The 27,303-nt window shown below is 51.0% G+C and overlaps 1 protein-coding gene across 7 annotated transcripts; it reads left to right on the top strand.

Moving 5' to 3' along the window:
• Positions 1-2,298: 2,298 nt before the first annotated feature.
• KLHL25 (kelch like family member 25) lies at positions 2,299-23,869 on the top strand. 7 transcript variants are annotated; one of them, XM_068958500.1, is made up of 4 exons: positions 2,329-2,384; positions 4,658-4,743; positions 14,464-16,290; positions 22,023-23,869. In XM_068958500.1, the coding sequence occupies exon 3, from the start codon at positions 14,481-14,483 to the stop codon at positions 16,248-16,250; it is 1,770 nt and encodes a 589-aa protein (XP_068814601.1). In that variant the 5' UTR covers positions 2,329-2,384; positions 4,658-4,743; positions 14,464-14,480; the 3' UTR covers positions 16,251-16,290; positions 22,023-23,869. The 7 variants fall into 7 exon arrangements, with proteins under 7 accessions (XP_068814600.1, XP_068814605.1, XP_068814601.1 ...); XM_068958499.1 differs by lacking the exon at positions 4,658-4,743 and having other exon boundaries at positions 2,299-2,384; XM_068958504.1 differs by lacking the exon at positions 22,023-23,869 and having other exon boundaries at positions 2,328-2,384; positions 14,464-21,540.
• The last annotated feature ends 3,434 nt before the right edge of the window (positions 23,870-27,303 follow it).

Below are 27,303 nucleotides of genomic sequence, written 5' to 3'. Positions count from 1 at the left end.
CGTCAGAGAAATGACTTGCCCGAGGTGAGCAAGCGAGGGGAATTTGACAAGGCTGCTTTATTTGGAATTACAGCCCCAGGGGTCTGATTCCACCCACGACTGCATTGGTGGGAGTCAGGAGCAACTGTATTGGGATCAAGAGAGTTATAAAGCTAGAAAGCTGGTGGGCAGGAGATTAGTGTTAGGCATTATGTCTTAAAAGCATCTTTTCAGATACAACTTTGCAGAGAGCTCCTCTATGACTGACAGCTGCCAAAAATTCTGCCTGTCAGGATTCAGAAGACAAGCTGAGTTCACACATGCAGCTTGCCAGGGACAGGATTTTGCTTTTGTAATAGCAGTCTGAAAGTGTTTCACAATTAACAAACATGACCTCCCATTCCTCCATAGCTCTTTCACACTTTCGAGTGACTGGGTGGAACTCAACAGTCACAGTGAAAATCGATTTTGTCTTTAATGTTGCTGTTGTTTGACAGATGCATTTTGGATGCCACCACACCCACCTCTTGCACAAATCCCTGTTGTCTTCCTGAGCAGCTCGTTAAAGTCATTAAAAGGCCCCGGGACAATTTGTGGGCCTCTCAGGAGTAATTGTGCTCTTAGCTGGGAAAACAGCAGTGCCCTAAGAGTTAACCTGCAATGGCCTGGTTGCAACACAGATCCAGAAGAGCTCGATATAGTTCAGCATCTTCAGTGCACCCTGCTATTTACTAAACACACAGGCCCTGCCAGCCGTAGCAGATGTCCTTCTGTTTCAACCTGGGAAGATGAGAACGGACTGTATTTTATAATGTAGCCTTTTATTGGGATTATTGTTTCAATAAATCCCCATAGCAGCCACTTTCCACCTCTTCCCATGCCCACGCTATATAAAATTGCCCATGTCAGCAGTGCTTCGTATGAATCACTGCTACGAAGCAAGGACAAGTGGTGGCAGTTTCTTCAGCAGGAAACTTGAAGAGTTTTACTAGGTGGGAAGGAGCTTCTTCAGTGCAGGCCTTAAATAGACCGTACTGGCTGTATAGAAGAACCTATACACTTTGGACCTGGATATTTCCATCCAGCTACTATCTGGGGAGATATGCTTAATAGCACTATTAAGTTTCTCGCTTGTAACTTGAATCTCATTTCTGAAAGTTTGTGACTGAGTATAAGGAGAAGGCCTGGAGAAATGAGGTCATGAGAGAAGGTAAGAAATATCTCTTCCTTGCCTTTTCTGTGTGTCCAAAATTTGTGATCCATGGCTTTCTGGTCTTTTTTTTTTTTTTTTTCTTTTTTCTTTTGGTAGCAAGAACACTACACATTTCCCAGAAGAGGTGCAGGCACTGTGAAATCATGCTACAGATTCAACTCCTTAGTTACATGTTGTATGCAGAGATAGTATTGTTACAAATACTGCAACACCTGCTCACGAGTTATGGGGAAAATTGTATTGTTTACAAATAAGACTATTTTCTTGCCAGTCCTGTAACGCTTGATGAAGGAAGCGCTTACTTGGACTCGCCCTGCTCCCTCCGGAGGAAGGCAGTAACCAACTGGCTGTCCCTATCCAGGAGGTACGTCCGCTGGCAAACCTCCTGTCTGCTCCCAATCTCTCTGCACGGAGTTGCAGGCGACGGGGCCCTTTTGGGTTTTGCTGACCCTTACACTACCCCTGCATTGCAATTTTGCTGAGCTGACACTGGAGAGTTAGTAAATCTACGTTAGTTTCATCAGAGGTTTTCGTGTCCCAGCTGTAGGGTTGGGTCGAGCGTGCCAGGCTGAAGCTGGGGGAGCGACACGCAAGGCCAGCGTGCCGCAGGGTGCCAATCCTGCTCTCTGCGGACGGCCAGGAGCCTAATTCCTGAGTGACTTTTATGAGCAAGAAAACTGGAGAGTGTTCACCGATGCCCCCAGCCGTTTTTTTAAAATCGCGCAGTGGGGTGCCAGCGCAGAGGGTGGCGCAAACCCGCGGGGCCGCCAGGCGCGCTGCGCCGGGGGTGCAACAGCAGGGAGGAGAGAGGGCAGCCACAAGGGGCTTTGCAGGGCGCGAGGCGGACTTTAGGACCCGGGGGCACCCAGCGGCCTCGCCCCGCCCCTCAACCCCCTTCCTCTCCTCCGATTGGTCGCGCCGCCGGGCTCGGGCCCGCCCCCTCCCATGCGCCGCGCCGCAGCGGGGCGGGGCGGAGAGGCCGTCCCGGGGCGCGTCACGGGCTCGGCGTTCCCTGAGTGGCGGCGGCGGCGGCGGCGGCGGCGGCGGCCGGCCCCGCCCCCGGGTTCCACGCGAGGCGCGTTCCACCCGGCGGCTACATTGTATCCAGGGAGCGCGCGGGGCCGGGCCGGGCCGGGCCGGCGCGGGCGGGGCGCGGCCGCGGATCGCAGCGCAGCGCAGCGCGCGTGGGCCGGTGAGTGCCCCGCGGCCCCGCGCGGCGAGGGGGCAGCCCGGGGCAGCGCCGGCCCGCGGAGCCGTGCGCGGGGGTGGCGGCCGCGGCGCTCGGCCCTCCGCGGGGCCACGGCGGGGGCCGTGGGAGCCGGGGTTGCGCTGACCTTTCCCGTGGCGGGGTTCCCACACGCAGGTTCGCTGGGTTTCTTGCTTTTCCGAGCGTGGATAGAGGAGGTGAGTTATTTTCCAAAACCTGTTCGCACGCCGGGGAGCAGCGGAGCAAACGCGCCTCTCGCCCGCCGCGAATCGCCTTCCCCACGGCGTGCGCGGATGCTGCCCCGGCCCCGGCCCCGGCCGTGCCCACCTGCCGCCGCCCTGCGCTGCCCTCCCCGAGCGGGGCCAGTCGCTCTTGTTAAAGCGCGCAGCAAGGGCAAGAGACGGAGCGTGGATGTATGGAGCCGTACGTTATCCCGTGCGGAAGGGGGCCCAGCGTGCTGGCCGGATCACCGGCCCCATCGCTTGCCTGTGATTTTGCAGCGTCGTGTTTCCTAGGGCAGGTTTCACGTGCTTAGAGAGCTGCCACTGACACATTTAGGGAGGGAAAGGGCTTTAGTCTTTTATAACAAAAAGCTGCCGTTTGTATCTAGAATATGAAAGTAAAGCATCCTTGCTTTGCTGGTTATGTGTGTGTTTCTCAAAAACCGATTCTGTGGCTTAAGGGATGTGACTTCCAAAGTGTTTGTGATAAAATGAGTTGGAGAAACCTCGTTTTTAGAAGTGTGCGATTTTTTATAAGTGACTGATCTGAACTGACAAAGGAAAAAATAGTCCCCCATCACTTTGCTGTCCTTACAGGCCCCTTTGCGTTTCAAAGCTTACAAGCAGAGGTTTTTTTTCCTCCTGTTTTCTTTTTTCCTTTTTTTTCCCCCCCATAATGTACCTCCTTTCACTTCTAGGCTGTTTTTTGTTTGTTTGATTGTTGTTTTTTTAGACTAGACCAAAGCTATGCTCACAAAGACTTCTGTCCTCACCCTTTCATAAGGAGCCACCTAAGTGGCATCCCTCATGCGTTTCGTACAGAGCGCCCCAGCTTCATAACTGGCTTTTGTTCCCCCCGGGAGCCTCTGCACATCTTCCCTTGTGATCTGCTGGAGTGACTTCCTTGGTCAGTGCGTCATGGGCCATAGCATTCATAATCTTCCTCCAAATGTATTTCGTTCTGTCCAGGACGGATCCAGAGTCCCGGGACAAACAAATGACTCTCTAACCTTTAAACTATGTAAACCTTGTTCTCTTCTCCCTCCTTCCTGTGTCTTGTGATGCTTGTTTATATTGAACCCACCTTAGGAGCGACTTGACGTGTTTGTCATACACCCTGCACGTTTCGGGTGGAGGCCAGCTGCTGCTGTTAACACAGCTGTGTTATTCATTGCTACCCCAGTAATAGCCCTTTCAGAGTAGGTGTAAAAGCAGTCCGAGGGACTTGCGTGCTCTCTCTTTTCCCTGTCCGTCTCTCAAAGGATCTGTTTAGTGGGATGGGAGCCTCGTTGGGGCCTCTCCGTTCCCCTTGTCCTGTGTGCTACCTCTTACCTGAAAACACATGTTGTTTCTTTTGTGTCTCTGACCATCTGCTATGGTTTATCTCTGTGATATGGTGATAGGACTGTATTCAGCAAAGCGCTTGGGGAAGAGGCGTAGGTGGAAGTTTGCTTTGCGTAGGGCAGGTTCGGTGCGGGCACAGGATTCTTAGAGCTAAACCCCGCGAAATTTGCTGCGGAAGGGCAGTAGCACCGTAACGTAGACCCAGGAGGCTGTAGGCAGCTATAGCATTGGGGAACTTAAACTTCCTATCCTTTTCTGTTCATTTCTGAGCATTAAGTCTTTTGGGATTATCATCCGCAGTCCCTCAGCCTCTTCACGCGTGCGAGTTGCGCCCTGGGATCACCTCGCACGCTATATTTTGGGTAGGTGCGAGTAACTCGAGCAGCGAGGCTGGCACCGTGTCTCCGATGTGGTTTTTTGAAGAGGAGAGGCAGCCGGTTGAAAGTCGTACGATTGAAGGAGCTGGGCAAATGAAATTTGTGACGGCAGACTGCTTGGGAACAGATGACAAGTGGTGGCATGACACATACTCCGAAAGTGTGAAAATGAGCGTGTGTGGGGGTGTGTAACATGTAATGTCCCTCCAGTGCTGGAAGGAGTGCTGGGTATGGTCCTGGATAGTCAAGGATGAGAAAGGAGTGTGTATATATCTATATGTATGTGTGAATTATGACACCATTTTTGTCCTTGCAGTGGTAATCGTTGGCTCCCCAAAGCCTGCAGGATTTCAGGTGCTTCATAACAGCCGGAGGAAGCTTTAGACGACGTGGATGAGCTACGTGAGTGGAACAGAAGGGCAGGATGTGGCCGTTTGCAGAGGTGGAGGAGCAGAGGCAGCGTTTTGTGAGGCAGCGGGGAAGTGGCAGCATTACAAAAGGGAGGGTGCTGAGCAGTGCCATGGCCTTGGGTGGCAGGAGGTGGAGCAGGATGGACAGAGCCAGCTTGGGTGTCTGTGGCAGTGGCATTCGCTGGCGCTCTGCCTCCGTGGAAGGGGTAGGTTTGAAGAAGTAATGTCAGCACTTGTCCTGAGACGTAGATTTACTCCAGCCTTTTATAGACTGCAATTGAATTGCAGTGAGCGTGGCTGGCCTGGCTTAAAACAGTGGCTGCTGGAGTGCTGCCTAGGAAGTGTTGAGCTGTAACAAGCGCCCCCAGCCCCCTGGCTTGACCTTTAACCACCATCACATCGGTCTGTCTTTGCTGATCAACTTTATAGCCCCTCAGTGGCTGTTAGCATCACGCCAGCCAGTAAAGGCTGCTCTGTCCCCCCCCCTCCTTCCCCCCAAGCCTGGGAACGTTGCGTATCCCATAACCACTGTCTGCTCACTGACCATTAGACTTTGCAAAGTCTACCAGCTTTATATGATAGCCTGTCAGATTGTGGTGAAGCGAAGTTCTTATTGTAGCACACTGGAGATCACTCTGGTTTGCTTGTGATGCATCCACAGATGCCCAGGATGGCCTGGGCTGCTGCAATGCTTCTGCTGTGATCCAGTCACTTGCAAGCTCAGTACGTGGTTTGATGCTGTGCTAGCTGAAATTCAAAGGTCAGAGATTGGTATCACTGTTATTTTTTCTATCCAGAGCCAGAGGGCAATGAGCAATGCCCTCTCTTGCTGCCCAGGGCCCTTAAATATCTGGCAGTGGTTTAAAATCCAGCTGGGAGTGGCTGTCCTCCGTGTCCATCAACATCACTGGCTAATCAGTTATGGAGACATGAGGGCCTGCCACCTCCGCAGCTCTGTGTGGCGTACTGAACTCCAGCCAGAACTGCAAATGAGCTCCTGCTAATTGAACTTGGCAGTTGCACCAAGGTCTCCTGCCCGGCAGAGGAGCAGAGAGAATAGAACAAAACACCAGGTTAACTGGCCAGGCACAAAATTGAAATCCTGCTCTGACAGCAGGGAGACAGACCTGTTGGGTATGAATGCGTGCAGCAGGGCCTCCGATTAGTCTGACCATCTGAGCAATCAGCTTTGCCAGCCTCAGTGCTGGGAGCTGGGCACAGTATGTGAAGAGAGAGTGGGAGGATCTGAACAGGCTTTTTGGAGTCAGCAACTGCTGTGGTTATTCTGGCATTAATTTGACATATACCACATATCCTATAAACTCTCCCCGGGAAGTGGCATGTGGTTCTGCTTGTCTGTATCTGAAGTACTGAAGGCCTTTCCCCTTTGCAGTATATTAGCAAGCTGGCCTGCTTGAAAGGGACTTTATTCTGCCCAGATGGGGCTGGGGTAGATACTGTGATCAAGTAGATTGTTTCCATTTCGGAGCCTTTTTGAGGGTAATCTGGGAGACAGGGGACTGAAAACTTGCTAGCCTCCTCTGCAGTCCTGCATTCATTTTGCAAACCCACTGTGATTGATGTAGCAGAATGGAATTTATTCACTAGTGAGCCGGCGGGCAGGCTGGGAGGACAAAACCCTGCCGCAGCCTCTGAAATGAATCATGGGCTCTGAAAAGATCCGCTGAGGCTAAGGCGTAGTAATGAAAAGCTATTGTCTGGGGCCTGAACTGTGGCTAAAAGCGTTTTTTTATCTCGATCTGGATAGTGGTGGTGGGAGGGTGTGGTATTCCCAGGAACTGCAAAGCCGGCGTGCTTAGGGGTGAGCATGAACTTTATTTGATTGCCTCACAGGTAGCTTAAGAAGCTTGATGGAGTGATTCAGCTGTGGAGTAGCAAGTCTGCTTTACAAATAAAACTGTGCCTAATGGCATGCAAAACAAGTTTCCTACAGATACTTTTATATTGTCTGGAATGCAGCCTCCTTTGGCTCAGATGAGTTTGTTTCTTATAGTTTTAAGTCACTATTGCCCCTTTTACCAGTGCTTTTGCAAGATGGAACAAGAACCTAGCTAATTGGTACAACTTGCAATACTGCTTTTGATTTTTATGGTAAGTGGCATTCAGTAGATTCTTGTGGTGGCTTTGGGCTCAGAGTGGGGAACAGGGCTAAAGGGAGGGAAAGTGGGTACTGGTGAGAATGTGATATGAAAAAGCAATGGACAGACCAAGTTTCTGAGTTCAGATTCACTTGAGGAAGCATACTGGTGATCAGATATGTGCCTGAACCTTCTCCAGACAATCTGATCTCCTGGAGCCTATAGAATTGGGCTTGGAAAACCTCCCAGTTTCTGTCTGAGCCAACAGAGCAGCCTTTCACGTGGTCTCTCTGTTTTTGGTGTAGGAGGTGTAGGACAGACTGGAAAATGAGAAAATAAGAGGAGAAGGAACTGTAGTGGAGGCCTTCTACCCCAAAAGGTTGGGGCAGGATCAGAAATTTTGCTTTTAGGGGCTGGGGTGTGATTAACTACCTTTTCTTTGCTTGCCTGTTTGCAAATACGATGAAAGGACAGTTTGTCAGGAAGGCCAAATCCAGCCATGTTACAGAGGTACCCACTGATGCAAGGCAGAGTTACGTTGCCTGAATTCCAGGGTAAAACATCACAGTTGCATTTCTGCTGCGTTAGTCATCCTGTCGAAAAGAGGTATGAATTTGAATGATACAGGCAAACCACTGAACTCGCTGGAGCTGCTGGAGAATACGGCTTTTTGTTAGAGAGCAAAGTCTGCCGCTAAGCGCTCCCTAGGTGCGGACAGAGCCCGGAGTAGCGAGCGTGTCCCAGAGAAGGTGTAACGAAGGTCCTGCGCTGCCACTTGGCAGCAGCCCAGCAAGTACGGTGTTACACTTAAGTGCCAAGTGCTATTTTTACTCCTTTCATCTCAAGCGCTCTTTACAAAAGGGCGTTATTAGCATTGAACGTTTCTGGCAGGTCCCTCTGAGCTGTGTACCTGGTAGTCCGCGGTGTTGCCCTGCCTATGCAGGGACATGAAAAGGAGCTAAAAAACCTGGTTAGGTTTGCTCCTTCCTCTTCCTTATTTTCTATCTCTCTTCCCCACTGTCTTTTTCTGTTTTCTGTTGTTTGTTCCCCTTCTGAAGCTTGAGCTGTGTCTCTGAGTAGGTGAGCGCCTGCATGGGATCGAGCCCTTTGACTTTCCATTGAGGGCTCGCTTTCCTCATTTCTGAAGTGCGTCTATGCCCGGATGTGTGTTGGGCAGTGTGTTGTCACGCTGCTGTCTCCTAAACAGCTTCACAGAGAACTCCTCCCTGTCAAAAGGAAACAGTGGGTGAGTTTTCAGGTTTCTAGATTGCTACTCTGCCTGGTAAGAAGTGGGAATTGGCTGTTCTGTACCAGTAATTTTGTCCTGGGATGGCATGGCTGGCCCGAGCATCAGGTATTGGAGGCACATGAAGGCATTTGAAAGCGCAAGGATTTGGGAAGTGTGAGTAGGGAGCTACTAAACAGGTATAGAATTTATCCCACAGCTTCCAGGGAGAAGCTGAACTTTGTCTGCATTCACGGCGGCATTGCACCCCAAAGTGCTGATATTGTGAAACCGGAGAGCAAAAATGAGTCTTGCGCCTCGCTGTGAAAGCAGCCCAGGCAGCCCTGGTGGGCCGCTCGAGGCAGGTCTGCTCTGGTTTGGAACGGGCGCCTATAGGTCATAGTCTGGTCCAGCACATATGCAGAGGGGACGTATGGCTGGCTGACTGCTGTGGGACCTGGGTCTGGGACAGCTGGGAGCCTCTCGTGCTGCCACAGCCCCAGCAGCGCTAACGCCGTAACGCTGCTCTCCCCCTTCCCGTCTCTGGGGCAGACCTTCCCTGGGGGGGACACGGCAGCGGCGATGGAGGGTCATGGTTTGTCATTCCTTTGACTGTGCAGAAGCTGCCTTTGGCTCATTAGGAGAGTGCTAGCTGGCACGCCTGAGGCCAGTCATGTGTCGCATGTTCTTGGTGGCCCGGTTCGTGGTGATCTGGTTCATGTGAACATATTGATTTATTGTGTTTGTATACAGGCAGACAAATTTCCCCTCTCCTCCTTAATGCTCCCCACATCTGAGAGGTCATGTGGATGGATGAAAGAATACGGCTCAGATGAACAAAGATATTTTAGGGCCCTTCACATAATGGTGCTGTTCATATCATGTCCCAGCCTGGTGCATGTGAATAGGCGGTAACTGTTGTCCTTGCTCCTCTGAAGGCTCTGAATTGAGAGCATCGACTAGCATCCACGTGGCAGTAAGAACAGAAGCAGCCAGAATGAATTGGAGTAAATCAAAAAAGGATATGATGAGAGCTCTCCTGGGCCCCAACAAAGCCTTTGATCTCAAAATCGCATGGTTAGCATTTAAATTCTAATGAAAGCCCCTAGCAGAGAGCACACAACATCCTGTGCATAAATCACAGCAGTCAGAAGAAATGGAGCCTTGTGGGGAGAACGGTGGCTCTCCAGCCTGCGGTCCTGCGTGAGCAGTTTCTTCCAGGACTTCTAAACTGAGCCAGTGGCAAACCTTACTGCTTATTAATTTACTTTAAATAATTCTCAGTTGAGCGAGGCAGAAAGGAACTATGTTTTGCTTGCTTCTTCTCGTAAAGTATGATTGGAAACAACAAGTACCAGCTTCAGTTCATGGGATTTGAGCTCTTTGCTGGTGTTTGGAAAACCATTGTGATCTTGGGAGAACGCTTGTAAATCCTGTAGTTTTGCACTTCTAAGTATAAATGATTCTTGAACCGCAAAGTCCCAGTAGGGAGCACGCTATTCGCTCTCAGGTATTGTCCTCTTAAAATCAGACATCTCAGCTGTCTGATCTGGGAGCAGATGTGGCACTGTGCAAGTTAGCAGGCCAACCGTACAGTCTGTATGGAGAAACCAAAGTTAGCTCTCAAGGTGCGGGCAGCGTGGCCAGACCAACTGGGGATTCCCTACAGATAGTGAATGAAATTGGAGGATTGTGGACAGTCTGCTGGCTTAAGGGAGGGGGTGGGATAGAGGAACCAAGCCTACCTAAGCAAACAGTTCATATATCAACAGTGCTTCCAAGCTGTCCTCTCGTTTGCAGTTTTCTTGTGACTGGAGACTAGGGGCTGACATGGCTTTGAGGTTTCTAAGGGCTGCTTGGATTTTCTGAGAGAGATTAGAATGTTTTCTGAGGTTCTTTTAAATTACCTGTACCAGCTGCCTAGAGCAGAGCTTTTGAAATGGCAACCCACAGGCCCGTAAGAGACAGCCTTCTGCTAGGGCAGTGGTTTGTAGGAGCAAGAACTGTTCAGGCAAGGGAACTGTGGCTGTTGTTTGAGTGGGGAATTTGGCCAACTCTCTGGTTTTGCTTTTTTCCCTTGTTCTCTTTGCCAGCTTTGTCCTGTCCAGAGCCTGCTGAGGCGTTTTCTTTATAAGCTGAAATCAGAGGGGTCTTTTCTCCCCACGCCAAGTTTACCCTTCTCCTGGGTTGCTGTCTTCCATGTGTTGGTGAGTGGAAGGATTTTCCGAAGCTTCCTTATCTTGCTATGCTGAAAAAATCCTGTCTTTCCTAGATCTGCTGTACAAAGGCTGCAGAGAGCCAGGAGAATATTACAGCTAGCAGACAACATTGGATAGCTGTCAAAGAACTGATGCCCCTATGCCCTCATCCATATGGAACAAGAGTTATCATCTGCTTCTGTGTGCAATAAGATCCTCTAAAAGACTAGGCAGTAGATATATATATATATATATATTTAATAATTGCCTTTCAAAGGAAAAAAATGAATGCAGCATGGAGAAATCCAGGACCCAGTTTGTTCAGGTCACGCCTTCTGCTATTCAAGTTGACGCATCTGTTCTAGCGGTAGCTTCCTGCATGATGGAGGATGCAGCTGTGAGCTCAGATAACCCTTTGAGCTCTTGCAGAGCAGGTGGGAGCTTGGAAAGAGACACTGACAGGGTTTTTTTGTGCAAAATATTCCTCCTTCTGAGTGGCTCTGTTTTTTTCTTCAGTTCGGTAGCTGAATAAGGGAAACCAGGAATGTGGTAGGGGCCAAATTCTGTCCTACGTGCAGCCACTTCTGAGAAGTGCCTAAGAGTACGTGTCATACGTCCAGCCCTGTTCATCACTGCAGTTAAATATTGCTTAAATTTAAGCATACGTTTGAGTGCAGTATGTAAAGTACAGAAGATCCTTTCAGTTACAGGCTTCTGAGGTGCAGAAGGCTACTGATTATGCAAGAAACCTATCAGATAAAATAGCTGCTGCCTGCAGTTTCTGTTCATCTGATATGTGTGGGATGATGCCAAAGTCTTGGTGGATTGTGAGATGCCGGGGGGAGGGGGGGGTGTAAGTAGAAGGAAGAAAGAATCTGTACCACTTCTCTGCTCGTGTCCAGCCCCAGGAGGATTCAAGAAGTAGGCACATTGCACTGTTTGCCCTCAAAACAAGCTGTTTTGGAGTTGCTGAAAAGTGCAGGGCAAGCCTTGCTGGTGAGATGGCTGCACAGCAGCTCTGCTGCAGCTTTTATATAGGCATTTTTCACTTCTAAATGACCTGCCCCTTCCATTCTGAGTAGCAGCTTTTCTGTTCTTAGTGTCAGGAAAAAATGATGCTGCCTTCCTGTGATCTTGTAATCTTGTGCTTGTTTCCATAGCTGTCCTGTATAAATTGCTTAATATTCTGTGGATAAGCAAATCAAAGGTTAACGTTGAATTCCTGACCTGAGCTGTGAGCAAAGAAAGCCGTAGCACTGGCGGGGTGGTTTCTGAGCTTGTAGGCAGGGGAATCTAAATCAATAGGTTTGAGCAGACTCATAAATGTTTCATTTGTATTGCTCAGTTCAGTGTTACAGAGCTTTGACACAGGAATCCATATGACCTCTTAAATTAGTGTTGTCCCTGAGCTGGAAACCATTTTCTTCAGATGCATGTCAAAGTGCGGCTCTGCTGTTTAATAGCAGCATTTTCCTTCCTGTTTTGGAGCCTTGATTACATACGGCCACTGATCACAAGTGAAATGAGTTTGGCAGCCTCAAACCCAGACTTTATGGATTTTGGTCAGGAGCACATGCACGTCAAATCAAAACATCCGCGGCGATGCCGCTGTCTGGTTCAAAGGGCAGTTAGGAGCTGGGGCTGTTGGGCAAGCGAGGGTTCCTGCGCCGCTTGGTGCCGAGGAGCCTGCCGAGACCTTTTCCCTGGACCGTGACGCAGCCCTGAGGAATGAGCGAGGCCTCGGGAATACCAACCTCAACGCTCCCAGGAGGGGAGGAGAGACGTGCCCGCAAATAACTGCCGAATACGGGCTCTTTGAGAGATGCTGGAGGACCGGGGGGTAGGAAGCGCGCGAGGAAAGCGCGATTTCGGGCAGCGTATCTGGCAGCCAGCCTGGCCGTGAGGTCATCCGCCTGCGAAGCGTGGGAGGGCTGCGCTGCTCCGGGCCTCGGCGAGGTCAGGGCTGCAGCCGCGCCGCCTCGGCTCGGCTCGGCACAGCGCGGCACCCATCCCGCGTTGCCTCTCGCCCTCCAAGTCGGGAGCCCGCAAGCCGGGCTTGCAGCTCGGGCAGCTCCGCTGGTTTTCTGCCAACGGCGGCAGCGGCGACGGGGCTCGAGCGTCTCCCCGGCGCTGGGAGGCTCCGGGCTCGGCGGCGGTTTGGGAGCGGAGCCCTGTTAGCCGGGATGAGGCTGCGGCGGGGGCCGAGCGGCGGATGCTGCTAGCTCGGCCCGCGGTGTTTTCCCTCGGGGCCCCAGCTGCCGGCCTGGAGGGGTCTGGGTGATCTCAGCTTTCCCGGAGGAGACGGAGGCAAGGACGGGACTGAACCGTAGTCCTGTGCGTGCAGGGAAAACCTGGGGGCAGGGGGACAGCGAGGGAGAAAGACCTTAAAAAAATTTGGGCTGCAAAGAGGCAAGTTTAAAAAGAAAATGAAAAAAAAAAAAAAAACAACCGTCCACAGCTGCATCTGCTTTATTAATTAACAATTTCCAAGGAATTACCTGGTGGGTGCTCTGAGTGGGGAGCAGGATGGCATTTGGGGGGGGCGGATGGGGGTTCAGCCCCCGTGTGGGGTCTGCCCTGTGTCTCTGGCCTGAAAAGCAGAGCTGCGGTGTTTTGAGGAGGAGGGGGATAGGGAAGAAAAGGGGAGAAAAAGGGTGTTAGAGAAGGGGGGCGGGGGGGAAAGTGCAGCGTCGGATGTGAGAGGGGAGGTCCAGCCGAGCCGGATGCTGTTTCTCAAGCAGCCTTTTTTTGCCGTAAGTTGGGCCGACTTTCCCCAGCTTAGAGTTGCGATCACTGAAACGTGAATGCCGCCTAGCGTCGCGCCTGCCACGGCGGGGGGGCTTTGCTCCGCTCGCCGTCACGGCGTCCCTTAGCCGGGGCTCGGCGGGCCGCCCCCTGGAGCGGGCAGGCATCAGGCTGGCAGCTGAGGGCAGGGCGCTGGCGCCCGCTTCCCGGGGAGGGAAGGATGGACCCGTGTGCTGCCAGAGCTGCTAGAGGAGAGGTGTTTGTGTGTATTTAAATGCCGTGCAAACTGAAGCTTTCCTTCCCTTCTCTGTGTTGTGCCTGATAGATGTCTCAGATGCTTTGAGCTGTCTGCATTTAATAATCTTTTTTTTTTTTTTTTTTCCCCTCCCGTGTACTTCAGGGTGTTTGACTTTTGAAAAATCACACTCCACATTTACATCTCAGGCTCCGTCCACCCCGCTGCTTTTGAAAGGCTCATTTTTCAAAACGCAAGACAGTTATGCTACCAGTTTCTCCACTTCAGTACTGACTTTCTGCTGTAAGAGAGGGCTGCACGGCATGTCTCTGTCTACCTTAGAAAAAAATTGGGCTGACTGAAATATTTTAGAGCAAACGACTTAGCTTCTGTCATCTAAATTCTGCTAATTTGATTAGTCTAAAGGCTTTTTGTTCCACAGGCGTGAATAGGTATGAGGCAGTGCTTAAATGAAGGAGTAGTTAATAAAAACATTGTGTTTGCTTCCGCTTGTCTGTTTAAAAAGCATAAATTAACTCTCTTTTGTCTAACTCTGATGTCAGTCTGCGCTGCAAAATAGTTGTCACATGAAGTGTCTGACTGAGATTTATCAACCAAAAATACAATTTAAAACTTTTGGCTTGTGCTAATAGCTAGATATTCCCTAAACAAAAGTAGTAATAATTGCCTTTCTTAAACCTGTAATAATCTTCTTGCACTCAGAAGCCAAATGTGATTTTTGCTAAGCCAAGAACAGACCAGTGCCCTTTATCCTGGATAGACTGCTCTCTTAATGCTGTTTTCTAAGGAAAAGTAACTCTTCTGTGGTTTGCCAATACCCTCTAGGGGCTGTTGAGGCAATTTACCATCAAGTTTGGGTTTTGATTGCTTCACTTTGTTGCTTCATTGCTTAAACCAAAGGGCAGAATTTCCTCTCCCCCTCTTTCCGCCCTGCTCAGCCTAAGTTAAACTTTCTAAGGATATGAGGATGCTTAAGCTGAAATAGGCACAGGCCCTACAAGTCAGGGTGCAAGGGCAGCGGCAAAGCAAGGAGGGGTCCAGCGCTGGGGCCCAGCTGGTGTTTCATGTTAGAGGCGCGCTGACTGTGTCAGGGACAGGTAGCAAATGCCTATGTTCTGCTGCTGGCTCAGTGCCCGACATCTGTGAGGGCAAGAAAATAATTAGGTATTTTCTGTTTGTTTCTCCGCAGGCAATAACTCTATCATCATGTCAGTCAGTGTCCATGAGAACCGTAAATCCCGGACTAGCACCGGCTCCATGAACATCTTGCTTTTTCACAAAGCTTCCCACCCGGACTGCGTCTTGTCCCATCTGAACACCCTCCGGAAGCACTGCATGTTCACGGATGTCACCCTTTGGGCAGGAAACAGGTCCTTCCCATGCCATCGGGCAGTGCTGGCTGCCTCCAGCAGATACTTTGAAGCCATGTTTAGCAACGGCCTCCGTGAGAGCCTGGACGATGAGGTGAATTTCCATGACAGCTTGCACCCAGAAGTGCTCGAGCTGCTGCTGGACTTTGCTTACTCTTCTCGGATCATCATTAATGAGGAAAACGCAGAGTCCCTCCTGGAGGCTGGAGACATGCTTCAGTTCCATGATGTCCGAGATGCAGCAGCTGAGTTCCTAGAAAAAAACCTCTACCCTTCCAACTGCCTGGGCATGATGCTGCTCTCAGATGCTCATCAGTGCCGGCGGCTCTATGAACTCTCCTGGAGGATGTGCCTGGTCAACTTTGAAACTGTTCACAAGAGTGAGGATTTCAACAACCTTTCCAAGGACACTCTTCTGGACCTCATCTCCAGTGATGAGTTGGAAATTGAGGATGAAGAAAAGGTCTTCAAGGCTGTGATCCAATGGGTGAAGTACGATCTGGATGAGCGGAAGGCTTGTCTCCCAGAGCTTCTGAGGAACGTTCGCCTGGCCTTACTTCCTTCCGAATGCCTCAAGGAAGCCTTGGCTTGTGAGGACCTGATCATGGTCGATGAAAGGAACAAACTTGTCTTGGATGAAGCCATTCAGTGCAAGAAGAAGATCCTCCAGAACGATGGGGTAGTCACCAGCCCCTGTGCCAGGCCTCGCAAAGCTGGGCACACCTTGCTTATCCTGGGAGGACAGACCTTCATGTGTGATAAGATCTACCAAGTAGATCACAAAGCAAAGGAAATTATCCCCAAGGCAGACCTGCCAAGTCCACGGAAAGAGTTTAGTGCCTGTGCCATTGGCTGCAAAGTATATATCACTGGAGGCAGGGGCTCAGAGAACGGCGTCTCCAAAGATGTATGGGTATATGACACTGTTCATGAGGAATGGTCAAAAGCTGCCCCGATGTTAATAGCTCGGTTTGGGCATGGCTCAGCTGAATTGGAGAACTGCCTGTATGTGGTTGGTGGACACACTGCAGTAGCTGGGGTCTTTCCTGCATCACCTTCTGTCTCCTTGAAGCAAGTAGAGAAGTACGATCCCACATCCAACAAATGGACGATGGTGGCCCCTCTGAGAGATGGAGTGAGCAACGCTGCTGTGGTAAGCGCCAGGCTCAAGCTTTTCGTCTTCGGTGGGACCAGCATTCACCGGGACATGGTGTCCAAAGTCCAGTGCTATGATCCAGTTGAGAATCGGTGGACGATCAAAGCAGAATGCCCTCAGCCCTGGCGCTACACTGCAGCTGCTGTCCTGGGCAGCCAGATTTTCATCATGGGGGGAGACACAGAGTTCACGGCAGCATCCGCCTACCGCTTTGACTGCGAAACGGACCAGTGGACGCGCATTGGGGATATGACAGCCAAGCGCATGTCGTGCCATGCTTTGGCCTCGGGGAATAAACTCTACGTGGTGGGGGGTTACTTTGGGACTCAGAGATGCAAAACACTGGACTGCTACGACCCTACGTCAGACACGTGGAACTGTATCACAACGGTGCCTTATTCGCTCATCCCCACAGCTTTTGTCAGCACCTGGAAGCATTTGCCATCATGAGGGTTGGGGCTCTGGGGCTAATATCCAGGAATACAATAAGGTAAGGGTCTCTTATGCTAAAACTGAAACTTGTCTCGCCTCAAATGCGTCTCCACACCATGCTGAAGCCAAGGTTCCAGTTTAGTCACCTTTTATGAGAAGGGTGCATTTGAAGGTGAGAGAGACATAGCACCAGAGAAGAATAATCAGGTCTGGGATGTTTAAGTCTAGCGAGCTCAATGTTTTCTCTTGTTTCAAGGTGATCCCCTCAATAATTAAGAGATTATTGAGCGTATAGCTACATAGATGGTTACAAGCAGACCACAGCTCCTCTGCCCTCATTCTGAGCTAGCTGGATGTGCCAGCCTCTGTCTTTCTATTTGCATTGTAATAATGCTGTGTCTAAGCTAGCTGCTGTGTGCAGGAGGGTATGGGAGAGCAGATCTGTCCATGCCTATGCACATGGGTATGACCTTAGAATACATCCTGCCCCCCTTTGGTCGAGAGAGATGCAGATTAAGATTTCTAAATGCACTTACATTTGAGATGTGGAAGATACTTGGGCAGCAAGTACTTTGGAAAAATTCTCAATAGTTTGGTATTTTTTCTGGGTATTGGGGCAATCAGTTTGGTGCTGATGACTATGTAGGCAAGTGACCCTTGGGATACTGGAGAATCCTAGATCTCTTTTTAAGCTGTCTGTATACGTTTCGGTAGGTAGTAGAAGTAGAGACTTTGAAGCCACCCTGCATTTGATGGTCCTGGTGTTTATTTAGCATCCAAACTGTTGCTTGTTAAATCAGAACTTCTGAGACTTCTATGTGAGACATGAGTGGGAGGGAAAGGGTTTTGTAACCAGAAGAAGAATGTATTTCAGGGTGTGTGAGAACAAGAAGAGTGGTGGAAACTCATGATATCTTGTCTCATTGTGGCACCCTGATTCTCACTTGCTTAGGGAAAGTGCTGTTGCAAAGTGACAGGCCAGGGACCTGGTGATTGGTTCCTCCTCTCTCCTCCCCAGCGGGATGTTTGGCTGCCCTTCTGGTTACTGGTTTTACACCACTTAGCCTTGCACGTCGTGACCTGTCTATGCCAAAACGCAGCTGGCCAAGGAAAGGCAGAAAACTCACCTTGCATGGTGAAAAAAGCTATTGATATGGGCAGCACTTGGACAGCACTATCTTTCCAAGAAATCCATAACACCTCTGCTAGATCTGGCTGCAGGTTTCACAGTGCTGGCAGTACACGCAGACCTGCTTTAGTGGTTGCAGACTAACTGCCAACTAGCTGAAGGAGCCTGGAGGCCCTGGCGTATGGGGTTGGGATAGACAAGCTTCGCTTAAGGTTTAAGTTGGGAGGTGGGACTGTGGGGAGAGAAGTTCTTCCATATCTCCCCCAAAATCCAGCTCACTTAATATAGGGAAGAAAGAGTGCAGCCCAAACTCTCTTACACCCTCTCACTTCCCTGCTTCGCACTTAGTGTGGTTGGTGTGCCTGGGAATTGCCCAGCAGGCTGAAGTTAGTGCAGCGTTCTCGCATTTCCCAGTGATCTTTTTTGATGCCAGCTGGGAACAGAGGAGGATCTCCTGGCCCTTCTGCTGGGCATTTGCCCAATGTGACCACCTGCTTTTCTCAGACACTCAGGGGTGGGGGGGAAAGCACCCTAAGCATTATGCTGGCCTTCTAATTGAGAAATGCTGGACCACACTGAGGGCACAGTAAGGGTGGAAAGGGTTAATAAGAGATTTCTCTGAGCCTTTCAGCACTAGAAGATAATGGCCTTTCCAAATTCTCCTTCTCAGGCGTTGCCTAGCATCTGTCACAGTGGCTCAGTAATCTAATTAACTGCCACTCAGCTATTAAATATTGCAGCAAAGAGTGTGAGGACTCCATCATTTTCAACTTCGGTCAATGAGGCCTCCCCTTAAGAGCCATCCTCGAGCTGAAAATTAATTTTCTCTGGTAGCAGATGCGTCTGAATATTAAACCTCAATACCAGCCACACCACTGGGAATAGGAATAGGGAACATTTTGAGATGAGAGTTGATTCTCAGCCTCCAAATAAAAGCTCCAAAAATACACAGCTGTTACTTTCCTCCCTTTTTCCTCTGTGTACTGTTTTTGAGTTGCCCAGACCTAATAAACAGCTTTGTAGGGGATACATAGATATTTTCCCCTGTAATCTGGAGCCTAGCCCAAGCACAAGAGAACTAAGAACTCAAATCTACCAACCTGCAAATAAAGCTGGTGAAAAGTCACTGTATAAAGGTTCTATGTGCTTTTTGGCTTCATTTCCACTGTTGAGTTAAAAGAAGCATTTAAAATGTACATGAGTTCTTGCCAGAGAGTATGCCTCTTCACTTCATTGTTTGTTTGTTTGTTTGTTCTTAAATTAAGTTTATTGTTACGGCGGCCACTGACGGCTCCTTAAATCAAAGCACTGAGACTAGTGAGCGAAAGCCAGGTCTGAATGTCTCTGACCTGCACGCGTAGCCCAGGCTGTGCTAGTGAGCTTCCGCACACTCACCTTGGCTCTGCAGAGGGGGAGTCTCCGGGAGCCCATCCTTGCTGCATGTGTGCCCAGCTGGGCTCCAGAATTTGGAGTAACTGGCTCTAGGGTCCCGTGACTGCTCTATTGTCCTGTGGTGGCTGTGGCTGAGGGGTTTTGCCCCCAAGGTGTGAGGGTCTCTGTTGCAACACCCACCTATTGCCTTGGTCCCTATGGGCTCCTCCTTGAAGGATGGGCAGGCAGGTTGGCAAGCCCCAGTCCCCACTGATCTTCTCCTAGGAGCAGGGTATTTTGGGAGGAGGTAGCTGAGCTCTTTGTCAGCTGCACAGCCGTCACTAATCCTATGGGGAATTCCCCTGAGCTGGAGACAGCTCAACAGGGAAGATCCAAGGTACCCTCCAGAGCAGAGCAAGCCAGGCTGCTAGGGAAAGACCTGGGCAGTTGCACCGTAGGAAATAGTACTTTGTACCTTTGGAGCGGGGGAAAAAAACCTTCACACCTATAAACTAGTGAGGTTGCATTCATAAAGTCTCTGAAATCTAAATAACATGTCCCTGAAAAATGTTGATCATAAAACACCAAGCCTGCTTTTAATTTAAAGCATAAAACCGATCAGCTGGAAATGTTTCCTGTGGGGGTTGGCCTTTACCCATCCCAGCTGGAGCTCAGGCCAGCCTTGTGCCAGCACACCTTTCAGCAAAAGCCCCAGTGCCCCTGCCAAGAATGCTGTGTGACATTAATTTAGTGCGTATTGCCAGCAGTAATTCCAGGGATCAAGCGTGCTTAGCAGTTTAAAAAGTGAAAGCCTATTCTCTTCCAACGTGTGGCTCTGAAGCTGATTTGTGTGCCTCCCGTGATCAGCAGCCTGCAAAGCACTAGAGCTTTATTGGTGCTGCCTCGGGCAAAGCGGGCCGGGGGCTTTCCTCTGCTCCGCTGAGCTTTCTGATGAGACCCACTCGAATATCTTCTCTACCCGTGCAAATGTGTGACCTGGCCTCTACCCCGGTTTAACGCACAAAGTTTGACTAAAGCTAGTGTTTAACTCTCCAGTGAAGATGCAGGCTAGAACTGGCTGAGCCAGCTTCGGTGTTCCCGCGGGAATTACAGCAGGAGGAGGCGAATGGTTACAAAAGGGGGAAATACAGTACCTCCGCTGTGAAAGACTCTCTGTGTATTTATAAACATAAGCAAGACCCAACCAGCAGCTTGGGGACTGATGCTAGGTGGTCTCTTCTGTCCTGAACAGTCTAGTGCCAAAGCACTGGAAGTGACAGTTGATGTGGACAGTTTTGCATCTCCCAGGAGATAATTTCAGGCTTTACTAGGAGCAAGTTCTCCAGACCGCCTGTCTCCAAATAGCAAGTGGATTCTGCAAACTGTCTGGCCCATATGACGATCTCAAAAATGGGCTTGAGGCAGAGGGGGGGAGAAAGAGTCTTTAGCTGAGGGGTGAGGGTGATCACCTGGGAAGAGGGGAGCTGTGGGTTGCGTGGTCCTGCTGCAGGGCTATTTAACTAAAACAGAAGTACAAAATGGAACAGCTTCAGAGGAGTAGACTGGGAAAGAGAGAAACTTGCTCCAGCGTGTGCAGGAGTCAGGTGTGTTGAGCACTGTCCCAGGACAAGAGAGGCACTCATCTCTACTTCATTGAAGGTTGGACAGATGGGGGATTTGGGCATAGGCTTCCCAGAGGTATGAGGAAGATGGGGTCTTTCCCTCTTCTTGGTACCCAGCTCAGGATCCAAAGTGGAGATAGCTGGGGAGAGCTGGGGAACATAAAATGAAGGGGGAAGTAGCTGCGTCCCTCTGCTCTGGCTCCTGAGCTGTGAACACTGCCCTGGCGTTGAGATGTCTCCACTCCCATCTCAAGACAAAAGAAGAGCTAAACCCCATAGCGGTGACAGGCTGCAGAGAGCTGAGATTGGTGGCCAAACTACAGAGCAGACATTTATTCCTGGGTCTTCCACATCCAAAAGCAAAGAGACTATCTCGTGACTCTCACCTCAGCCCCCTTGGTGGGTTTGGCTCCTGCAAAGGCTGTGCTTTGGCTTGAGTGCTTCATGCCTGCCCTTGGGTGGACACTCCAGCACCGATTGGGTGAGGTTGCAGCTGGGCGGTGGCTTTGCGGCTGCTGTGGCACCCAAAAGCTGAACTTTGGCCCTGCAGTTCCTACGAATATGTAGGCAATGTGCCAGGCCCAGAACTATATTCTAATCTGCCAGGCTGCGGTCACAATAAAAGTCGGATCTGTTCAATGAGTCTTTTCCTGATTATTTAATTATGCCTTAGATAACGAGCCTTTTACAAATACGGTTTTACTGCTCCCTGGTTTGGCTTTCCTTCCACGTGGAGCAGAGCTTGGTCACTTTTTACCTGACAAGAAGCTGCAGGTTTTTGCTGCTGTGCATTGCTCCTGCCTCTGTCCACGTTTGCCCTGGAGAACCCGCTTGCCAGCTGAACGTCTTCCCTTTCCAAACCCACGGATGCCTGTAAACGTTACTCAGGACTTGACTGCTTAAAAAAAACCTCAAGACAATCACCTGTCTCCTAAATGCTGTAGCAAACCTGCTTGCTGTTGGGCTAGGTGCTAGAAACCTGCTATAAGCTGGTTGTTATTGCCAGAACAAAGTCGCAGATAGTTTCTGTCTGTGGCTCCTAGGGAAACCGATTTGCATGCGCATAATAGCAAGGCAGGATAAACAGGGACTGCAGTTCTGCTGCTCCTCGTTATAAATGGCTGTTTGTCTCTGAAGCCAGTTTATCAAGCAGCGCTGGAAGGGAGTGGCTGGCCTGAGGAATAAAGTCAATGAAAATCAGGCTTTTCCTAACCCTGGGCAAATGGAAACATGCAGTCTGAGCGCTTGCCCCAGACAGTGTTAATCAGCCCCTTGGAAACTTCAGTTGTGCGGATGGGTTTGGAGGAACTGGTGGAAGAGGAGAAAAGGTTGTTTGCTTGGGTTTTTTTTTTTTTTTGGGGGGGGGGGTTGTTCAAGGTCTTGTCCCCTCCTTCCCGCCATAAAAAACCCTGAAACGCTCCATCGTGGAGCCCACTGGGACCCATGCCCTGCTCAACTCCACTCTCGCCTCCTCTGCAAAAACAAAACACATCCCAAAACCAACATAAACTAGCAGCTTTCCACCGCCACCTATCCCTGGTGGCAGTGTTACCCCAGCGGCTCAGTAGCTGCTGACACACAAAGCCTTTTGGTTGCATCTCTCCAGCCACAGAAAGCACCCAAGCACCACGACGTGGGTATTAACCAGCGTTCTCTTTTCCTCCCTAGATACCAGAATCGCGTTCATTTCCCTTTCTCTCCGCCGGAGCCGACGCAGCGACTGAGTCCCCTCCTGTCCTCCCCGCACGACTCCAAGTAGCCTTTTGCTTCCCTTCCCTGGCACTAGGAACCGCGGGGGGCAAAGCTGTCCGGCAGCCAGACCAGCCGGAGGGGCCACCGAGCCGGGCGGCCGCCCCAAGCCAGGCCGTCAAGCAGAGGACGGCAAGCCGGGATGAGCCAGGCTGGGGTTTGGGTGTGTGGGGTGGGGGGGTGACGAGGGCGCTGGGGCTGAGGACGTGGGGGTCAGTGGCCGCCGCGCAGCCCCCAGGGCCGAGCGGGAGCTGGGCTGAGCCAACCGATGTGACCGGGCAGAGGGAGGCCGCGCCGGTAGGCACCGGGCCGCAGTCTGTGTCCTAGGAGCGCGTAGCGTGACGATCCTCTGAGGTGCTTTTTTTGGTGTTAATGGGGGGGGGGGGGGGGGGGGTTGATAGTTTTTAATTTTTTTTGAAGGCCATGAACTTGCCGGTGGTGATGCAGGGGCCTCAGCGCGATAGCATGGCATCGGTGATGTTTGGGGGACTTGGAAGGGCTTTTTTTTTAAAGAAGGCTGGGGAAAGAAAGGTGGGTTGGGGAGGGGACACTGTTTCCGGGGGAGTGAGGCCGAGGGAGGAGATGAGAGCAGCGGGGGTTGACGCGGCCGCTGCTGCTCCCCGGAGGAGCGGGCTGTCGAAACGCCGACGCGTGGGAGCTTTGTAGCGGTGCCAGCCGAGCAGGCGGCCAGGTACCTCGGTGAAACGGGGCGGGTGCCTTTTGGGTTGCACTTTGGAACTTTTTTTATCCCCCCCCCCCACTTCCTTGCCGCAGTCGGTTGCGTTTGGTTTGGGGCCGGGCAGCTCGCTGCGTGCAGCTGCTGGGAAGAGCGCGGCGGCTCTGTTAGCGTGCCAAAATACCGCCGTCGCTGCTAGGCAAGCTGAGATGTTTTACCAGATCAAGCCCGTGTTCAGAGCAGGTCTCCTGAGCTTCCCCGCCGCGCTCTCCCGCTCTCCAAACAGCGCGTGGGTGAAGGCGTAATTAGCAAACGAGCAGGAACAGAGGCTTCGCTGTGCGCCGGAGCCGCGCTCGATCTGCTGCGCGAGTGAGCTCACGTGCCTCCGGCAGGGCCTCAAAGGGAAACCAAGCTAACTGCAAGCGCATCCCAGAGCTGGCACGGCAACCGATGGAGAGGTGGGCTGGTGAAGGATCGTCTCCGCTGCCGCTCCGGTCACGTCCCCGTTTCACCCTGGAGAGCTGTGAGTGCTGCTGGCCATGAATTGCTCATGATCAGGTCTTCTCCGGGAGGGAATGAGCTCCCTGTGCCACAGGCGAACCGTGCGCTCTGGCTGCTGACTGGATTTGGGTTTGTATGCCCAGGAGTTATCAGTCTGAGTCGCGCAAGCTGAGGACAGGGGTTGTGGGCTGTGGCCGTCACTGGTGGGAAGCAGCTCCTTGCCGGCCTCTTTCATGGCAGCTCACACCGGAGCTCGGCGCTGCCCTTCGCCCACGCGCCGCCTCGCCCGGGAATGGCAATTGCAGCGTTCCCGCGGATGCTCCGAGCTTGCCTTTCTCCAGGGGCTCAGGTTAATATCTGCAGCCTGGCCAGCTGAGTGATGCAATGCATTGAAAATCCTTGATGTTGCCTCAAACAACAAAGGTCTTTTCGGAGCAGCAAGCGCCCGTCGCTGCCGGGAAGAATACACTCTGTACGCAGCCCTTCTGCAATGCTCTGAATGACATGTATTTACATTTTGTTGTTTTTTTTTTTTTTTTTCTTCCTTTCAGCTACCTGCAAACTTTAATAAAAATGATGATCTGGGAAACCATTTGTGTGTTTTTCACAGGAGTCTTCTCTTCATTCTTAAGCTAGCTGGATTTAAGTATAATAACAGGGCTTAGGAATAATAATAGGTTTGGCACTTGATGGGGCGGTTCACAAACAACCTCCTTTTGCAAACAGCCTAGCTGTAATTATTATTGCTTCAGAGCCTTGGAAACTGAGGCACAATGTTAAGCGGCGCCTCGTCCAAGGTTAGTGGCAGAGCTGAGAATAAAGTCCAGGGCTTCTAGTTTTAGTTCAAAGGAGCTGAAATCCCAGCTGATAATATGTCACGTGTATCTTTTCCCACTGTTGCTGTCTTTGAACTTGCAAGCGCAGGGACAGTAGGACACATTGCAGGTTTGACTGTAACCTTGTAAAACCAATACCTGCCAAATAGGCTGGGGGGGGTGGGGGGGCAACTCAGATGCAACCCTACTTCTGCAGAGCAAGCCAATAATTTATAAGGACGAAGAGAAGACTTTATACTTCTGTTTTCCTTATTTGCTTGCAGTTGGCTGCTGTAGCGCCCAAGGAAGGGGGATCCTGACAGGAAAGCTTTCCAGCTGTGTTGCCTGTTCATGGTCCCCCTCCCTGTGTGTCTGGCCCCCTTGTAGTGGAGCAAGACGATGGATTCAGCCCATCTCTGGGACTCGTGTGCTCTTCCCCAACACCGGGTTAAGCGTGGCCCCAGGCTCTGAGAGCGCTAGAACATCTCTGCAGAACAGCTGTCAGCATTTATGAACACCAGGCAAAGCAAAACAATCTTCCAAATGTATATTTTTTGTCTTCCTGCTGGCAGGGACTTATAGGATTAGGAAGCACAGCTTCCTATGGGAGTTGCTGCAGCGTCTCAAAGGGATTTGGTGCCTGCATTTCGCAGCTGCAAAGGCGGCTAAGGACATCTCTTATCCCCCAGGGAGCCGGGTGGATAGCTATGTTAGCTGATATTAGCAGGGCAGATACTTAGGTAAGGCTCCATGGAAAAAGCTCATAAAAGAGCCCTTTGGGAATCCAATTTAGGACCTAAAAATTACTGTTTGATGAGAGGGAGAATGAAAAAGAGAGAGAAAGAGCATGTGAATAAAATCCTTTTCAGTTTTGTTAATTCAGATTTTATATGGGACTCTGGGGCTTTAAAAACAAGCTTGCGAGGATTTGTGACTGGATAGCTTTGATATCAGCCATGCAAAAGAAGTGCTCTTTTGTATTTATTCTGGAACTTGCCTGAAAGACAATTCAAAAGCAATCACCAGCTGCTGTGACAGCAGCAACCTGTTGCTAGGGAATTAAAAAAGTGATGCAAAATACAAAGGTTTCTTAGTTAGAAACCACAAAGTAAAAGGGGAGTGGGAGATGGAAAGGGATGTGACACAGTCAAAGCTGCAGCTGAAGCAGTTCTGGTTTTTAACTGGGAGTTATGGGGAAAGAATGTAAAAGCGTTTTGTTCTGCCTCTTTTAAAAGAGCTTGTTCCTCGTCTCACTAGGTCACACGTAGCTCTGGCAGTGAGTGCTCGGGAAAGGGTTGCGTCTGGTGGCTTTACACAGCTTATATGGTCTCACGCTCCTGGGCGAAGTGCCCATGTGCTGTAGCCAGCCCTGGTTTGTCGTGTCCGGCGTTCAGCCTGCCTCGAGAGGCAGCCGGGCAGAGATCCCCTCCGCAGAGGCAGCGCTCACATCCCCGTTCTCCGGCCACGACAGCAAGACCCAGGCCACCAAAGCCAGGCCACATCTGAAAAACCAATCCTCTGGCTCCAGATGTGTTTCGGGGTTAGAAGGGAGGAGCACAGCGGCGTTTGACTCGGACGTCTCCGCTCTCGGCTGCAGGCGGCAAAGTGGGGCTCACCTGGATAAACATCCCCAGGAGCAAAGCTGTCACCCCTGCGGCTGAGCACCCTGGTGAGGGTAGGACGGTGGGCAGGCTAGTAGACCTATGTCTTATTTAAATTAAAGTCATAGTGCCTTGTTGGTTTTTAAATAGGCATTTTCCCAGCTTGACCCCAGCTGCCCTTGGAAGAAATACTGTTGTGCAGTGAAGTCTTATAGGGAATTATCATCTGAGCTCGTTTGTCCTTTTTTCACTAGAGTCAATCAAAAGCAGAAGAGCTGGTACTTTAATACCTCCATGGTCGGAGGAAGCCCTGCGCTCGCCCAGAGGCTGGCTCCAGTGTTGTACTGGCCTCTTAAACATATGCTCAGAGAAGAGGAGCGCTTCTTTCCAACGGCCCAACATGCCGTCAGATTCATCCATGTCTACACAGAGCACTGAAGTCCCGTGTCCTTGGCTTGTTGTCTTGTCCTATGTCTTCATGCTTTGCCATTGCACACCGTCCCTGGGTTATGTATGTCCCACGCCAAATAATTGGAAAGGGAAGATTTCCTGCTCCCCATGCACTTTCTCCCTTTGGAAAAAGGCAACTTTTTAGTTTCTGACGAGAGTTCAGGTTCCCAAACTGCCATCTCAGGAAATGCTGATCACTAATGTAGTTACTTTTCCAAGAGCAGGGGAAATCGCCTCCAGCTCCCTACAATGAACTGGAACTTTAAACCGGTCTCTGGCCCTCTCACTCTGGTGCAGAGCATTAGTCTAGTGTCCTCCAGACCTGCAGCAGGAGGAGCAGGAGACAGGAGACTCCTGGCATGAGTAACAGCCTGAGCTCATTTTTTCTTCCTCCCTGACAATCTCCCTTTTCTTTCCTTTTCACCACGTCTTTATTTAACGTCGTCAACTGTTGTGCAAAACCGTCAACCCCTATTTTTGCAGCCGTGTGACCTACTTTACCATTTCTTGCTGACTTCCTCACTGAAATCACAAGCCCCCAGCCCACCAAGCCATTCAGACTTTCTCAGCTGAAGAACAAATCCAATTAGGTGGAAGAAAGCCTGGCTTTCGTCCTGTCGGTGCCGCGACATCTCACTCCCTTCTACCCAGCTTGGCTGCAGTGCGAACGCCCCCGTCTCACAAACATCACACACAAGGCCCCATCTGTATGTGGTTGTCGCTGCCCTCCCCCTCCCCCCCCCAACCCCAAAATGAAGATGGGGGAAGGGTTCAGCCCTGCTTCTCCTGGCTCTCTGACACGTCCTTACGTTCCTCCTGATAGCCCCTGGGGACCACGGAGCTCAGAAAGCACATCATTCGCAGCTTTTAAAGGTTGCGCTTGCTTGCTGCTTGGGGCTGGTGCGGGCCGCAGCAGCCTCGCGCAGCAGGGAGGCGAGCGCCTGCCGAGGGCCCGCAGCCTGCTGCCGCTCGGCTCTCTGGCGCGTGCAGAAAGCCTGGTAAACACCAGTTACGCTAGTCTGGGTCACTGTCTGGAAGAATCACACACAGGGGCAGACGCTGCCCTACAAAGGTTTCGGACAGCCGCGCTTATCTAGGCAGGGACAGAGGCTGCTCTGTGCACAGCCACGCACCAGCTTGGTCCCAGCCTTCCTCCT

The sequence above is a fragment of the Struthio camelus genome, chromosome 12 (assembly GCF_040807025.1).
Source record: "Struthio camelus isolate bStrCam1 chromosome 12, bStrCam1.hap1, whole genome shotgun sequence".
In the NCBI taxonomy this organism is placed as follows: domain Eukaryota; kingdom Metazoa; phylum Chordata; class Aves; order Struthioniformes; family Struthionidae; genus Struthio; species Struthio camelus.
Note: the sequence above shows the minus strand (reverse complement) of the source record. Positions and strands in the feature narration are given on the sequence as shown.